The 16,459-nt window shown below is 49.2% G+C and overlaps 1 protein-coding gene across 1 annotated transcript; it reads right to left on the bottom strand.

Moving 5' to 3' along the window:
• Positions 1 to 810: 810 nt before the first annotated feature.
• On the bottom strand, positions 811 to 14,823 carry SLC35E1 (solute carrier family 35 member E1; the record flags this gene model as incomplete). The annotated part of the gene is made up of 6 exons (XM_082834863.1): positions 811 to 1,195; positions 1,675 to 1,920; positions 10,470 to 10,595; positions 11,623 to 11,760; positions 13,927 to 13,997; positions 14,400 to 14,823. 6 exons carry the CDS (start codon positions 14,821 to 14,823, stop codon positions 965 to 967), a joined length of 1,236 nt encoding a protein of 411 aa, XP_082690989.1. The 3' UTR covers positions 811 to 964.
• Between the last annotated feature and the right edge of the window lie 1,636 nt (positions 14,824 to 16,459).

Here is a 16,459-nt window from a genome sequence, read left to right as displayed (position 1 = left end):
GCATAAAAGCACAGACAGCTACAAAATTTGCCCTAGGAAAATGCAAGATCCTCATAAAGCCAACATCACCCCCCCCAAACATCCTACTAAGTCAGCACAGAAGTGGTGAAAGCTCAAGAAACAAAACAAATATAGGAATAGAGCCTGAAACACTGAACACGATTTCCTCATGATGCTTCTCACAGCCCTGCATCCCCTCCTCCTTGCTGCTCCGAGAGGAGAGATGCCCTGCTCCAGCAACGGAAGAGGGAGCCCAGGAGACAGCGGCCACCTTTCCCTCTGGATCCGGGCACACGCCACCTCTGACTTTTGGGTCAGAATTAGGCTCTAAGAATTCAATGCTAATTACAATAGCTTTGCACTGGGGAACGTTTGCCAGAACTGCAAACAGCCATGGGGCTGATCAGAAAGCTGAGTCCATCTTTGTGGCTGGAGATGTTTTCAATAACCGTTACACTCCTCTGCTCCATGGCTGCACCAGTCCTACGCCTACCTGAGCAGTGGAATTAAAGCTGTTAGTCTGTCACCAAGCACCACCCTAGGGTCCTTTCCTTGCCACCCTCCCTGCAAACCACCTCTTGCCCACTCCGAGGTCTGTGTCCTTTCCAGAGAGGGTCCTGGCTGTTATCTGGAAAACAGAACAAGAACTCTGAAAAACATGACTTGGGAAGTAAGTCCACACAGAAAGGTAAAAGCCGGACGCGATTTCCATACGGCGACGCAGCCCTCAGAAGACAGACTCCAGGAAGAAAGGGCATGAAACACTGGAGCTCGGGAGCAGCGGTCCCCACTGCAGGGACGGCATCCTGCTGCCCCCAGGGGGCCGGGAACCCCAGGGTCTTCTGATGGTTCTGCACCATCCCCCCTTGGCCGGGTTGTACATTCACTGGTTGTCAGAAGTTTCTGGTACTGCTGGGGGGTAAGAGGGAGGATTGGCAGAACGTCCTGCCCCGGTCGCTAGACTCTACACGTCGTAACGGTTCAAAGTGTACGAGTTTGGGTAGCTCTGCCGGCTGTACTGGAAGTGATCTGTCAAGATGTTGTTGCGGCCGTACTGATAGTCCCCGTGCTGGGGGAAGAGAATGCCGTTGTGGGGCTTCTCCAGGGCGCTCCGATGATGCTCCTTACTGCTCAGGTCCCCCGTCGTGACGGGGAGGAGGTGCTTCCGGGCTTGCTGATTCGCGTCATACTTGGTCTGCGAGGTCAAGAGAGCAGTGAGACCACTGGCTCCTTGTCCAGGACACGCACAGAGGACAGAGGGGAGCTCGAGATTCACAGCCAAGCAGCCTTCAAGGCCAACACAAGTGTCATCCCTAGCGGGGCTGGGCATGGCCAGTGAACTGTTACTGGACCGGCCCTACCTGTCAGCCATCCCACAGCCTTACTTCGGAACAAACAATCTTCGCAAGGAGGGAGGGAAATTCCTGATAAAGCTTCAGTAGACCCGAGAGCCACACTGGACTGAGGCATGAGCCTGGGGTCATCTACGCAGGAAAAGGAAGCCCCGGGCAGAGGGGGCTGAGCCTAGACCATAAACCAGTCAGTGGCAAAGCTGGCAGCTGGAACCCGGGCCTCTTAGTTCCTGGTGAGGCCCCTTCCATTCCCCGCCCCGGCCAACCCTTGGTAGACTCCCTGGGCGTCCCGGGGAACAGCCTTCCCCCACCCCAGACTCACCTTGTTGTACAGAAAGACTCCCAGGATGGCCGTCATCATGCCCAGGACGTTGGTGCTGGTGACTGGGTTTCGCAGCATGATCAGGGACACTGTGATGACCATGATTCTCTTGGTGGCGTTGGCGACCGAGTAGCTCAGAGGGCTGATGAGGTTGAGGATGCTGAAGGCAATGACGTTCTGGGCAAAGTTACAGAAGCCGCTGACAGCCAGGAGCAGAAGCATCCAAGGCCACTGGGACACATAGGTCTACAGAGACGGGGGAGCGAGAACAGCACTGCGGTCACACGCTTGCCCTGGCAGGGGGGGTGACACACAGCGGCTTATCAGGGTCACACATTCGCTGGGGGACAGACCCAGGTGGGTCATCATGTGATACCAGGTGCTTTATCTATACAACCTCTGACCTTCACGACACTCTGCATGGAGCAACAATAATAATGATCACCACCCTTTCCTGCTGAGGAAGCGGAGGTTCGGGGGGCCATCAGCTACCCAAGGGGTGCAGAGTATGACACAAACCAAAGCCTTCCCTCATCCCTGTCCAGTGAGGGCCGGGGCTCTGGGTTAGCAGAGCGAGGTCTGCATTCTGGACATCACCTCAGTCTGTTTGGGCTGCTAAGACAAAATACCACAGGCTGAGGGTGCTTACAAACAACAGATGTTTATTTCTCACAGTTCTGGAGGCTGGAAGTTCAAGATCAAGGTGCCAGCAGATTCCGCATCTGGTGAGAGCCCTTTTCCTGGTTCAGGGTGGCACCTTCTCACTGGGCCCTCACATGGTGGAAGTGGTGAGGGAGCTCTCTGGGGTCTCTCATAAGGGCATGAATCCCATTCATGATGGCTCCACCCTCATGACCTAATCAGCTCCCAAAGGCCCCACCTCCTGACACCATCATGTTTGGGGCTTAGGTTTCAACATATGAATTTGGTGGGGGGGTGACAGACATTTAAACCATAGCAGACATGATGCATTGTATAAAATGGGGAGGTCCTGGGAAGGCAGCCTCTGGGTGTGTGAAGACCCCCCCCTCCCCGCCCAAGGCTGGGAGCCAGAGGCTCTGGGTCTGCCCCATTGCTGGGAACCCCCCGGGCAAGCTGCTCGACTTCTCTGTTTCCTTCATCTATGAAATGGGAAAGATTGACCCCTGATAAGTCCACACAACGCTGCTGCTATGAGGATCAAATGCAATCATGGCTTTGAAAGTGCTTTAAAACAATCCCAAGCCAAACAAACAGGAGGTGATGCTATCGTCAAAATTTTAGTTACCATTTGACCCTCACCAGAAGTAAGCTACCCTAATGAAGGGGGCCCAGAAGAAACCACAACTAGCAGACGTCGGGGCCACAGAACTCCTCAAAGAGCCTGGGCTGATCCCAGGCCAGTTCCCAGGCTGCTCTGGCCTTTGACAGAGGAGGATGCAGCTGGGTCCGCCCAGGACAGTGGTGTCTAGTGGCCCTGCCAGGATGGGAGCTGCAGCAATCTTAGGGCAGCGGCCTGATTCTATCTCTGCCACCCTCTGATAGGGAACGATCACGTAGTCCTCTTAAAGGTGAGGGAGATCTGAGTAGGCGACCTGCTCAGAATTGCCCAGAACGTTGCCCTAGTTGGGATAATAGCCTCTGTAAGGCATGTGAGCCCACCAGCATGCCTTCAGGGTGAGCTGGCCTGTTCTCCCAGCAATTCTTCCCCGAGGTGACCCATATGGACTTCCAAGCTATTTTTACAAGGCAGCCAGCTTGCAAAGATATCTATCTTGCAGGAAAGGAACCCAGGCAATCCAGCTTTTTAAAAGAACTGACATAACAATAAAGTCAAGTGTTTCTTCCTCCCGGTGGATAGTTCCATGTGTTTTCACACATATATTGACTCATGTAGCCAACACTGCAATCAGGATTCAGAACAGCTCCATCACCCCATAACACTCCCCAGGGCTTCTTTGTGCAAACCCCCTCCCCCAACCCAGGCAACCACTGCTATGTTCCTCATGATAGGTTCATCTTTTGGAGACTGTCCTATAAATGGAATGATACAGCATGGAACCTTCTCAGACAGGTTTCTTTCATTCAACATAATGCCTCTAACCGCCCCCCCAAGTTGTTGTAAGGGATGACAGTTGTTATTGCTGAGAAATGTTCTGCTGTACAAACATACCGAAGTTACCTTAACCATTCACCCGTTGAGTGACATTTGGGTTGTTTCCAATACTTTGTGATCATGAATAGAGTTGCTATAAACGTTCATGTACAGGCTTCTGTGTGAATGTGAGTTTCATTTCTAGAGTAAATACCCAGGAGTGAGACTGCTGGGACATATGGTCAGTGTATGTTTAACTTCAGAAGAAACTCCCAGATGTTTTCCAGAGTGGCTGCATGACTTTGCACTTGCTCCAACGATATATGAGAATTCCAGTTGTGGCCCAGCCTCGACAAACATGGTACTGCCAGTACTTTTCATTGTAGCCATCCTACTGGATACGAAGTAACATCTCATCTTGGTTTTAATTTGCTTTTCCCTAATGACTAATGATGTTGAACATATTTCACATGCCATCTGTACAGTCACGATGGTGAAGTTCAAGTCTTTTGCCCATTTTTAAACAAGTTGTTTTCCTACTATTGAATTTTGAGAGTTCTTCATATATCCTGAACATAAGTCCTCTGTCAGTATCTCATTGGCAAATATTTTTTCCCAGTCTGTAGCTTGTCTTTCTTTCACTTAATAGTGTATTGGAAAGCAAAAGTTTTTAATTTTGATGAAGCCCCCATTTACCAATTATTTTCTTTATGGACTTTGCTTTTGGTGTAATGTCTAAGAACTAATCCCAAGTCGTGAAGATTTTTCTTCTGTTTTCTTCTAAAGGTTATCATTTTTGCTCTTAAATTTAGGTCTAGAATACATTATGAATTAAATTTTGTATAATGTGTGAGGTTGAAGTCAAGCCTCAGTTTTTGCTTATGGATGTCCAATTGTTCCAACACCATTTGTTAAAGAAACTATCCTCTCTCCATTGAATTGCCTTTGAACCTGCATCAAAGATCAGTTACCCATATTTGTGAGTATAAGTTCAAACTGCCTATTCTGCTTCACTGATCGATGTCTCTCTCCACCAATATCCATACCTTTATACTAAGTCTTAAAATTATGTAATGTGATTCCTCCAACTTTATTCTTCTCTCTCAAACTTATTTGGCTATTCCAGTTCTCTTGCCAGTCAATGTATGTAAATTTTCCAATCAGCTTTTCTATATTAAAAATTTTTTAATATATATAGGTATATATCTATCTCCATGTATACACACACACACGCACAGATTAGTATCTCAACTTTTTTTTCATTTACACCTTTGACAAGGAGAAAAATTAAAATTTAAGTAGTGATTTATAGTTGAATTAATACTAAAAAATAAAATTTTGTTGGGTATAGAGAATTTTATTTTGTCCTTTCAAATCTGTATTTCTTTTTCTTGTCTTGTTGCCCTGGCTACGATGTCAAGTATGATGTGGAATATGCATGTTGAAAGTAAACATCTTTACCTTATTCCTGAACTTAGGGGGAAAAGCCTTCAATCTTTCATCATTATGATGTTAACTATATATGCCCTTGATCAAGTTGAGGTAGTTTCCTTCTATTTCTAGTTTGTTGACTTTTTAAAACTCATGACTGGATGTTGGACTTTGTCAAATGCCTTTTCTGCATCAGTTGGTATGAATACATGATTTTTGTTAGACTATTATAGTAGATTACACTGACTGATTTTCAAGTATTGAATTAGCTTTGCATTCTTGATTGAAATCCCACTTTTTCATAGTGTAGCATGGTTTTTATATATCACTGCATTTGATTTGTTCTAATACTTTGTTAAGAACTTTTGCCTCCGTGTTCATGAGGGATTTTGGTCTTTTTCTTGGTTTTGTTATGAGCCAAAAGTGTTCCTTTCCTTTTCTGTTTTCTGGAGGAGATTGCGTAGAACTGGTGTTTATTTTTCCTTAAGTGTTTGGTAGAAATTACCAGTAAAACCATCTGGGCCTGATGACTTCTTTTTAGAAGGTTTTAAACTATGAATTCAATTTCTTTAATAGCTCTGAGACTCAGGTTATCTTTTTCATCTTGAGTGGGTGCGTTTTGATAGTTTGTGGTTTATGAGGAACTGGTCTATTTCACCTATTGTTGAATTTATATGTATAGAGCTGTCAGTAGTATTCTTACGGTTTTAAGGTCTGTGAGTTCTGCAGTGCTATTCCCTCTTTCATTCCTCATATTTGTAGTGTCTTCTCTCTCTCTCTCTCGTTTTTGGTCAGTTTTGCTTAAGTTGAAAAAAATTTTTTTCTCCCTTGAGACTTCCTCTTTGGCCCAGGGATTATTTAGAAATGCACTGTTTAATTTCCAAGTGTTTGGAGATTTTTTCATTACCTTTCTGTCATTTACTTCCGATTTCATCATGATCAGAGAATATACTTTGCATGTTTCCAATCCTTTTGTTAAGGTTTGTTTTGTAACAAAGAATATGATCTTGGTGAATGTTCCACATGTACACTTGAAAGAATGACTATTCTGCTGCTGTTGGGTAGCGTATTCTAGAAATGTCAATGAGACATCCAGCTGGTTGACTGTGGCATTCAGTTCTTTATTCTTGCTGATTTTCTACAGTTCTGTTGATTTTGAAGATTCTATATTTGCTGGATATAATCTGTTGATAGTTCCTTAGTGTCAGTACTTTAAAAAAAATGTTATTCTACTTTTGGTTTTCATTGTTTCTGATGAGAAACCCGCAGTCATCCAAACTGCTGTTCTATAAATACTGCATCATTTTTCTCTGGCTGTTTTCAAAGATTTTTTCTTTGTCTTTTCATCTTTTTCTCTCTGTGGTTTCAACTGGATAATTTCTATTGATTTATCTTCAAGTTATGGACTTTCCTCTGTCACCTCCATTCTGCTTAGCCCATCCAGTGAGTGTTTAAGCTGTTCCTTCCATTCTGGAACTTCCATTCGGTTCTATCTATCTTCTGTTCTCCCCATTTGTTTCAAGAGCATTCTTGGAGCATGATTATATATCATTGCTTTAAAGTCTTTGTCCAATAATTCCAACATCTGGGTCATCCCAGTGTTGGCATCTGTCGATTATCTTTTCCTACAAGACTTGAAATTTTCCTGGTTCTTCATATGCCAAGTAATTTTGGATTATATCCTGGACAGTTAGAATATTATAAGACTGTAGGTCTTATTTAAGTCCCATGGGCAATGTCAATATTTGGTTTTAGCAGACTCAGTTGGGTTCAGGCTACAAGCTTGAGCAGCCTCCTGTGGGTTGTGGTTCCAATGTCAGTTCTGTTTTCAAAGCCTTTTCAGTGGTACACAGCTCTGTCCTGAGTGTGCTCTACCCAGTTGTCACTCTTGGTCCTGGGTAGTAGTCTATCCTGTCTTTGTATGCTGCTAGGATCAGATTCCCACGTGCGCAGCTCAGGAGTGGGCCCAGGATTTCATGTTTTATGAGGTCACTTTCTCTGGGTTCCTCCTCTCCATGTCTCCTTGGTACTTTATGGTTTCTGAGGGCTCCCTCTTTCAGTCCTCCAGTCAGAAAGTTGGAATTAATCACCCCATTCTGCTGTGTCTTTCCCACAACTGCACCTCCTTTCGGAGGCCAAGCAGTGGGAGGATGAAGGGAGAAAAAAAATGCAATGGGGCTAATCCCATCCTGTGACTGCAGAGGGAGGCTGCCCCCCTCAGCATCTCAGGTGCCCGTGGGACCTGCTGCCACCACTACCATGGGATTGCTGGGGGCCTGGGATGCGAGAGAACAAAGGAAACAGAGAAAGTGGGGGATTTCCTCTACTCTCTCTGAACATCAGGAATCTCCTTTCCCCGCCTGCAAGCCAGCACAGAGGGCTTTTGGCTCTCTTCTCCCCCAGTGCCCACTTCTGCATTTCTGGCTGCCTTGAGTCCAGGCTGGAGACACAGGAGGCAAAAGATAGGCAAACTCACAGATGGCTCAGTGGTACTTTGCAATCTGGCTTTTTCTACCAGCCTGCCTGCTCCCATTTACTTTCCAGTTTTCAAATACCTGTTCCACACATCCTGTCCAAACTTTAAAACTAGGCTTCCTGCTCCCAAGTCTGGTGATCCGTGCCTGGCTTCAGCTGAACTGTTGGCATCAGGGCTGGGCGTGTCTGGGAACTGCCCTCTGTAGCCTTTGCTTCTTGGTAACATGGCGAGTAGCAGGCCCCAGCTGATATTCTCCGACCTGAACCTCCTTCCTCCTACTATGGAGCGCCGCACTGGAACAGAGCTAACTCATCTGGCTGAGAGACACAGGGCAGAGAGGAGGAGCCCCGACAGGAACCCCGCCTTCAGGCGGCAGCACTGTGGACTACTGCATGCTCCTAGGGCTGCTGTTAAAACGCACAAGGTCCCCATCAAGGTAAAAAATAGATGGCCTCAATGAGAAAAACTAGAAGAAAACCGAAAAATATCCAAAATACAAGAGAAAAGCAAAGCAAAGAGAGCAGGCAAAAAAATAAGAGAGAGCAGAGCAAAGCCTAAGTATACCTGTGTGTGCACACACCCCAATGAGTTGCAACAGGACAGTGTAACAGAACTGAAGCCAAACCTATAGACAATACCATGCAGTCAGTAAAGGAACAAAAAAGACCTAGCAGGTCAGTATGGAGTGATCTTCAGGACACGTCATTGAGTGAAAAGAGCAAGGCACTCTTTTCTAAGTATCTAAAAAGCCACTTTTTGTGTAAGGAGGAGGTAGGTATGAACACACTTGGCCCTCAGTATCTGTGGGGCGTTGGTTCCAGGAGCCCCCAGTCTGAGGATGCTCAAAGTCTCTCATATAAAATGGCGTAGTACAATTTATAGTCGGCCCTCCGTATCTGTGGGTTTCATATCTGCAGATTCAACCAACCTCGGATGAAAATTTTGATCCTCGGTTGAATATGGGGACTCGAAACCCATGGATATGGAGGGCCGACCGTATATAGAAATTTGCTTATGTCTGCGAAAAGAAACACTGAGAGGGTAAACCAAGATCATAAAAATGGCTACTTCTGGGGGTCGGCAGTGGGGAGGCAACAGGGACTGAAGTTAGACTTCTTTGAATAAACCCTGTCATATCATTTGGGTTTGGAAATATAAAGGTTTGATATATTCGGTGAGGAAAAAAAATTGCCTAGAAATTGAAAACAAATGGAAGTAAAGGAACCCAAATGCACAAGAAGTTGGTGACAGAGGCACGCTGTGAAAACAATTATTTCAAGTGCCCTTAGAACACAGTATTCCAGTGGTACGTCTGTAACGAAACCTGTTTTAAGGACAGACAGAGCTGCCAAGCAATCTTTACTGTTTCTCTGTACGCTACCTGCAGTTGTCTGGTAGGGAGTCTCACTCTGAAGCAGTTATATGTGTGTACAGTAGAATCACGTATGAACAGTTTCCGCAGTATATTGCAAATGAGAAACGTTGTGAGAAACCAAGTGTACCAGGAAAGACACACACACGCAAAATCAAAGCAGTAATAAATGCTGCAATGTTAAACTGGACTTAGAATGAATCAGGATAAGCTCTCCCCTCCGCCACCAGATACGTCTTTCCTGGTTTTTTACTGCCAAGTCTTAAAAACAATGACAACCCAACGGCAGTGAGCACACGTGGCACTGAGATGGTATCTCTAAACACGAATCTCTCTCTGCTAAAAGCAACCCGGGTCCCTGAAGGAGTGGCTGATTGCAGGTCTGGGATGGGAGGCGCACAAGATGAGGGAGGACGTCCTGTGGGGCCAAAAGTTACCCAAGGCTGATATGTGCTATCAGAAGGGCAGGGAGCCAATAAGAAGGACTCCGTCAGCCCAGACAAGATACTCTGAATATTTAACAAAATAACACAAAATAATACAACTGACAAACACAAGTTCACAATGATACTGAAAAGTAAATAAATCAAAGAACCCTCCTTCACCCAAAAGAAACCCTCAACTCCCTGGTTAACACTCCCTGGTTTTCTTTACTTTGAAAACTGGTAACTAGAAGGAAAGAGAAGTAGTAAACTGCTTTTCGTGCACTGTACTTTCAGGTAACAGACTAGTTCCAGCCGATGATGGAAAGTTCTTCCCAGAAACATTACAGCTAATCAACATGGAAGGGAAGTTAGAACACAGAGCCACAGTTGCCTCACCTGGAAACCAGAGATAACCTCCACTACGTCCATAGGTGGTGGTAGGGATTAAAGATCAATGTCAAGAATCCAGTCAGACCTCATTAAGCCCTAATAAACACTGACTCCACCTAACTCGGGCCTGGAAGAACCTCCTTCTTATCACTGTCACCTGCATTAGTTTCTAGCACATTCTCTGGAGGCTGGTCCTGTAGGTGGTGGGAAGATGCTCTTTCCTGTGCCTAGAGAGCTATGGATACATCTGGTGCCAATGGAAGTACAGAGATGACACCAAGAAAGGACTCGAGCAGTGCAAGCACAGTTTCCAAAAGGCAAAGTGAGATCTGAACCAGACTGTCAAGATGGGAAGCTTGCTTGTGCTTGTTTTCTTCCTTGAATGCACTGGCACAAATGCAGCAGCTATCAGCAGCTAGGATCTAGCACGACAGAGAAGGAAATGCACAGGCAGCCTTCTTGCTCAACTGCAAGCGGTGTGAGTCATCAAAGGGCTGAGGGCTAAAAGGGCTGCCTGTCAGAGGCCTCAGATGCCCCAAAGTCAACACAGAGGCGTAACCCCCTGACAAAGGGCCTACTTTGGAACCAGTTAAGAAAAGGCCATGTTCTTGACACAGGCCAACTCACCAGGTCGCTGCTGACCAGGAAAGCCGAGAGGTCCACCAGGACCCACGTGGGGATCATAAAAAAGACGGCATGGCAGCCCAAGATGTTCAGCAGTCGGAGATGGTGGATCCTTGAATCTCTTAATACCTGAAGGGAGAAAACCTCTTTAAAGGCTGATCGAAACTATTAAGTGGCAAGAGGGGCTCCGCTTACCCAGGCCCCAAACATGGTGACTGTACATTAACTCTGACATCTGACCTTGACTGCCAAACCTGAAAGTGCACCTATGACGAGACACACAGCCCATGTCCAAAACAGGCACGATGTTTCGTACATGAAGGATGGAGAAAAGAAACAAAACAAAACAGAACAAAAACAAAAAACACCAACACTCAATGCTGGTGAAGCTACAGTAAAACAGGCACTCTGAAGTGGCACTGGTTAATGTCTAAATTGGCATAAAGTATATCAAGAGCCATAAACATCTCATACCCTCTGACCCAAGAACTGTGAACCAATCAAAAGGAAATAACTGAGAGACAGAAAAATGTTATGCACCAAGACGTTCATTACAATATTATTTATAGTGAATAGCTGGAAATAATCTGCGTCTGCAACAGGGAAACTGACTGCGTTACTTGTGACACCTGAAAAGATGTGATTATTACTGGAGTTAGGAGCAATAACTTTCAATGATATGGGAGCATGCAGTGTTGCAATAATAAATGAACGAAGCAGAATTTGTAAAGTATGTATAATATTACAACTCTAAAAACTGTGCAGGAAAAAACTCTAGCATTAATAGTAGTTCTCCTTAGGGGACAGCACTGCGACTTTCCTCAGTAAAGAGGAAACCCTGCAGCAGAGGGCAGGTCTCTCTTGATTCTTTGTCTCCAGCACCTACTGTGGTGCCTGGCACACAGTGGGTGCTCAATAAGTTTTCTGATTTCTTTTCATTGGGCTTTTCTCCATTTTTTCACATTGAATGTAGGCGAACTTTATAATAAAAAAAACAAAAAAGCTATTTAAAAACCAAACAAATAGAAAACCAGCAGAAGGGCAACAGGATTTGTTTTGTTCCAACACCAAAGAAATCCCTACTCGGCCACTTTTTTTTAGATGCCACCCGCACACCCCTGCAACACCAGGTGCACCCTGGATGGCACCCAAATACCTTTTTGGAGAAAATATTCTGAAGCGAGAAGCACAGTGTGGCAGCAAGGGCACTGACAAGCCCCCACATGTCGAAGGACAACTCCGTGACAGTGGCCAGCAGGACGCCGCTGATGATGGGGATGAGTGACAGGTACACCTGTGAGAGGAGGGCAGGAGGGGCTGATGGGCCAGGGTTGAGCTGGGCCACCCAACACAGATGACCAGAGGAAAGCCTCAGCTGCTGTCTTCCCTCCCCAAAAGGACACTGCCTACCCCTTTGAACAACGGTGTTAGCCACGACAGTGATGCTCTAGGGGGCGCTGGGGGGGGGGTGGTGGGACGCAGATGGTTCTCGGAGTACCTGAGGGCAGGGCTGTATCACTGTGGGTGGCCCCACCCCCTATACCATCACCCCGATTAAGAGCCACAAACCAGGGCTGGTCTCAATAGGATCTATCCAGCTGCTGCCACCAACACACCAAGGTCTGAAACTTCAATCGTCTGAAAGGCTGGCCGAGTCCCTCTTATTTTGGGCTCTTCCAACATGCAGTTATCCCTGGTAGGGACACTCCCCCGACACCTTCTCCAGCTGGAGACCTCCTTTCCCTTCAGGTGTCAGTTCACAAACACAAGAACTTTCCCTGACTCACCTCCCCCTAGACGCTGTCAGTTTCCTCTGCTGTGTGTTCCAGGGAATAGCGCTCTCCATTCACTATAAGCGCCCTTTACATTGTCTGCGTCCCTGCACTCGCTTAGGGCAGCTCCTTGTTCACTGCTCCTGGTGCCCAGCACACGGCAGGCAACCCCGTAACTGCTGGCCGAAAGAACGAGTAGCGAGTGCCATGATAGGGGGCCTTCCAGAAGGCTCAAGCTTTCCAGGGCCTAGGGCAAGGAATGGCTCTGGAACTCTGGTGGCTAAAATGGGATCCATTCCCCACACTTAGCTCTTCTTACTCCTGGCTCATCCTTCTACAAAGGATACTCTTAAAGCACTTGGGAGACTTTAGGAGGGGGTGGTGAGGCTTCCCACCCCACCAACGCCCACACACAGGGCTGAGGGAAGCCTCTGAATTCCAGAATTCCTGCTCCCCCCACTACTGGCTGTCGCCCTCGGGCTCTCCCTTTTGAAGTCCCATTTCTTCCCCTGAGATCAGGAATGATTACCCAGCTTATCCAAACAGGGTGGGGCCACACTTACTCTATCATTATCCTTAGTCTCCTGCCTAAGCCATTCCCCTGTCTTTCCTCTCTGTGTAAGGTTCTGGCTTCCTGCCCAAGCCAGGTACAATGTCCCTTACAACAGGAAACCTGATAAACACAATGTGATATGGAGAGATGCAGCCGCACACCTCTCAGGCAACTCCGACCTGGGGAGACAAGTCACACCTGACGTCACCCTGCGGGTGGGCTGCAGAGCGCGCCCAGATCTTGCAGGGAAAAAGACTGGCTGAAAGAAAACATCAGCCAGAGGTGGCCCCATTTCTATAAGCTGATCCAGGGCACCGCCGTTCTAAGTTACATAAAATACAGGATGCCAGAAACCGACCACATAGGAAAGAGGAGCTCTGTCCAGCATGAAATGGATTCCAGCTGGGACAACAGGAGTCCCACTTCCACTTAAGGACACAGGGAAAGGCTGTCTCTGGCTGACGCCACAGCTTCTCTCCCTCCAAGCCAGGAAATACCCAGGCCTGGCATCTTGAACAGACCCTGAATTGTGCCCGGAGCATCTTCCCTATGCAGCCCTGGGTTCTGGGTGTTGTTTTCACTTCCATTCCCAGACATTCACAATTCCTGGCTGTTTTTATTGTGAAGACTTTGCTGGGCTTTGCCAAAATCGGACTCCTCTGACTAGCATTTCACTTCTGACCCCAGAAGTCCCAACCTGACCGCTATCTCTTGCAAAGATGTGAAACTCTGTCAGAGTTCTGTTCCAGCAAGGAGTCGGATGTTCCAAGGATGTTCCAACCCTGACCCCACTGGAGGGGCATGGGGTGTCTGGTCAGGATGGGACCAAGTTATCCAAGTTGCCTACCAGCAACCCCAGGTAGGTAATCAAAACAGGAAGGAACTTGAGATGGATGGCAGCATCCTGAGATCACCCAACAGAGACAACTCAGGAACACACACCCCACACACCACTGCCCCCAGGGTGATTCCAGAACATTAGCAGCAAAAGAGCCACCAGAGGTCTCTAAGCTGACTTCCTTCCTTGACAGGAAGCCAGGCAGCCTGCAGGCCAGGAACCTGGACCACGTCACCAGCTGGGCAACAGCCGGAAAGCCCTTGGGGCCCCCACTGGCCCAGAGCCCTCCTGGGTTACCTTGGTGCTCTGTTTCTCCTTCATGATGATCCGGGACAGGAGGACCACCCAGATGGGCATGGTGGCCTTGACTGCAAAGAGAGGCAAGGGGCGTTCAGGGAGCTGTTCTAGTCCCAGAACCCACCCTGGGACTCTGTCCCAACTCCACTGGAGGGGCGGGAAGGCTTGGCAGCCCCTCAACCTGCTTCAGCTCTTCTATTTCTGTGGGCCTTCCCCCTAACCCAACAGTTCTGATCCGCCCTGCTCAGCTCCCAGCATTCTTCTCAGCCCCTTCCCTTCCCGAGACCCCTGTGCGTGTCCCTCTCTTGCTAAAAGCTTTTGGCGGCCTCCAGCGCCTTCCGGACATTAGCTGACTTCTCAGCCCGGCATTCCTGACCGTCGACTGCACCCCGGCCGGCGCGCTCCTACCCAAGAGCCGAAGCCCCAGGCGGCGTGCCCCGGCCGCCTTCCCCTAGGCCAGGTTTGGCACCCACCGGTGTGCGCGTAGGACACGGGCACCTTCCAGATGCTGACGTGCGCGGACACTGACGCGAAGTACTTGCCGAAGGCGAGCGGCAGCACGTAGCGCGGGTAGAAGCGCGGTGGCAGGAGCGGGCCCGGCGACTGATGCGGACCGGGCCCAGGGCCCGAGACTGGCGGCGCCGGGGGCACGCGCCAGGCGCGGAGCAGAGGCGGGAGCCCCGCGCACAACGCCAGGATGTGGCACAGCGACACGGTCACGGGGAACGGGAAGGCGCTCAGGATCACCTTGTTGACTACATTGCCGCCCGCGCTCAGCGCGTACCACAGCAGGCACAGCGCCGCCACCCGCGCGCCCTCGCGCGCCCCGCCGCTGCCGCCCGCGGCTCCTGGGCCCCCGGCGCCAGCGCCCACTCCCACCGCCGCCGCCACCGCCATCCTCCCCGAGAACCCACCCCTTCCCGCCTGTCCGACGGCCCGACGCCGGGCGGGGGTGGGGCCGGACGGCAGCGGGAGCGCCAGCCAACGCCGCTCCCCATTGGCTGCCACCTCTTGCGTCACTGACACGCGCCGGCAGACGCGCCCGCCACCACGTAGCGCGCGCAGGCCCCGCCCCCTCCGGAAGCCCACAGGGGGAGGGAGGGGCCTGTCCCGGAAGCGGAAGGAAGGAACGGGGACCGTAAAGCCACAAGGGCTCGTCAAGCGGTGGGGTGGCCCGGGGGACCGGGGACGGGGGCCCAGAGCACAAGCAGGAGGGGCGGGCGGGAGCGTTAGGCCCCGCCACGTCGGTGTCCGTGAGCGGGCGATCGAGTTCGTGGGTCAAACCTCGATGTCCGGGCTGCATCGGCGCCCCCCAGCCAGATTCCTGATGGCCGGCGGCGGACAACGAAGGTAAAAGACCAGACCTTTCGGGGAGAGAAACCGAATTGTAAAAACCTCTCCTTGGGCCAAATTCTTTTTGCAAACCGGGAGCGAACTCCCGTGGCTGGACTCCAACAGAGGGGCCAACCTCAGAGCGCCCCGGAGCACGTTCTGGGAACTCGATGTGCGCTGTGCGGTGAAACGAAGATGGTATTACCATCTTCGTTTCACCGACTGACGGACCGAAGCCCAGAGAAGGGAAGCGACGTGGCTTAGATTCTCCGGCCAATTTGGGAGCCGTGGTAATGGCAGCCTTCTCGGGCACCTGTCTCTAGGGGATCTGCAGGAGGGAGGGCCGTGATGCTGGCCCCGACTGCTGACGCCCAAGGACCGGCTGGGATAGAGCAGCCCCAAGCCGCAACGGAGGAAAACAAAACGGTGTTTTCAGCAAGATGATCTTATACTGAAGGACTTTGTTCGAAAAATCATGTACTTCCAACTTTTGGGGGGATAGGGAATGTTAAAATTTCCTTCTACTGTGTCCTTACTTGGCAAATTAAATAGTGACAGCCCAACTTGATCCCCAAATGTTGGTGGCAGGTCTTCGCTTAACCTTGTGTTCTCAAAGGCAGGCAATATTTGTACCCTAGGGCTGACCAGATACTCAGACACAGGACAGGTGGTCCCTGGAGGGGGTGGGGGGAGCAGTGACCTCCCTCAAAGCCTAGGCCTGAGAGAAGGACAGGCTCATGGGATGCCAACCTGCACCCTAATAGTTTCCAGCTGTGCCTGTGACCCTTTGTCACAAGAATAATGTCACCCTCAGGATACCCACATGTCAGCTGGCCATACTACAAAGTGAGAAAACAGGCACAGTGGACTTAGGAAACTAGTTACTCCACAGCACAAATGGTCCTGCTGACATGCTTTCCTTTTTTCCACCCTAAAGTCTGATGATTTAATTTAGTCCTCACAACTCTGGGGTAGCACTTGCAGCTCCCAAATGGGGACAGGTGCACAGCAGTAAAGTGATTAGCCCAGATCCATACAGATGGTAGACGGCAGGGGCAGAGTTCAACCTCACACTGCCCTTAAAGTTACTTCACCTACTTTTTCTAGGAGTGGGTGTGTCCTGCACCACGGCTATGTCACAATTCCCCACTGGCTCTGAAACTGTGGTTCTGGGTTGACTGAATGTTCCTGGACCCCATGG

This window comes from Leucopleurus acutus (assembly GCF_964270905.1).
Source record: "Leucopleurus acutus genome assembly, chromosome: 3".
In the NCBI taxonomy this organism is placed as follows: Eukaryota; Metazoa; Chordata; class Mammalia; order Artiodactyla; family Delphinidae; genus Leucopleurus; species Leucopleurus acutus.
Note: the sequence above shows the minus strand (reverse complement) of the source record. Positions and strands in the feature narration are given on the sequence as shown.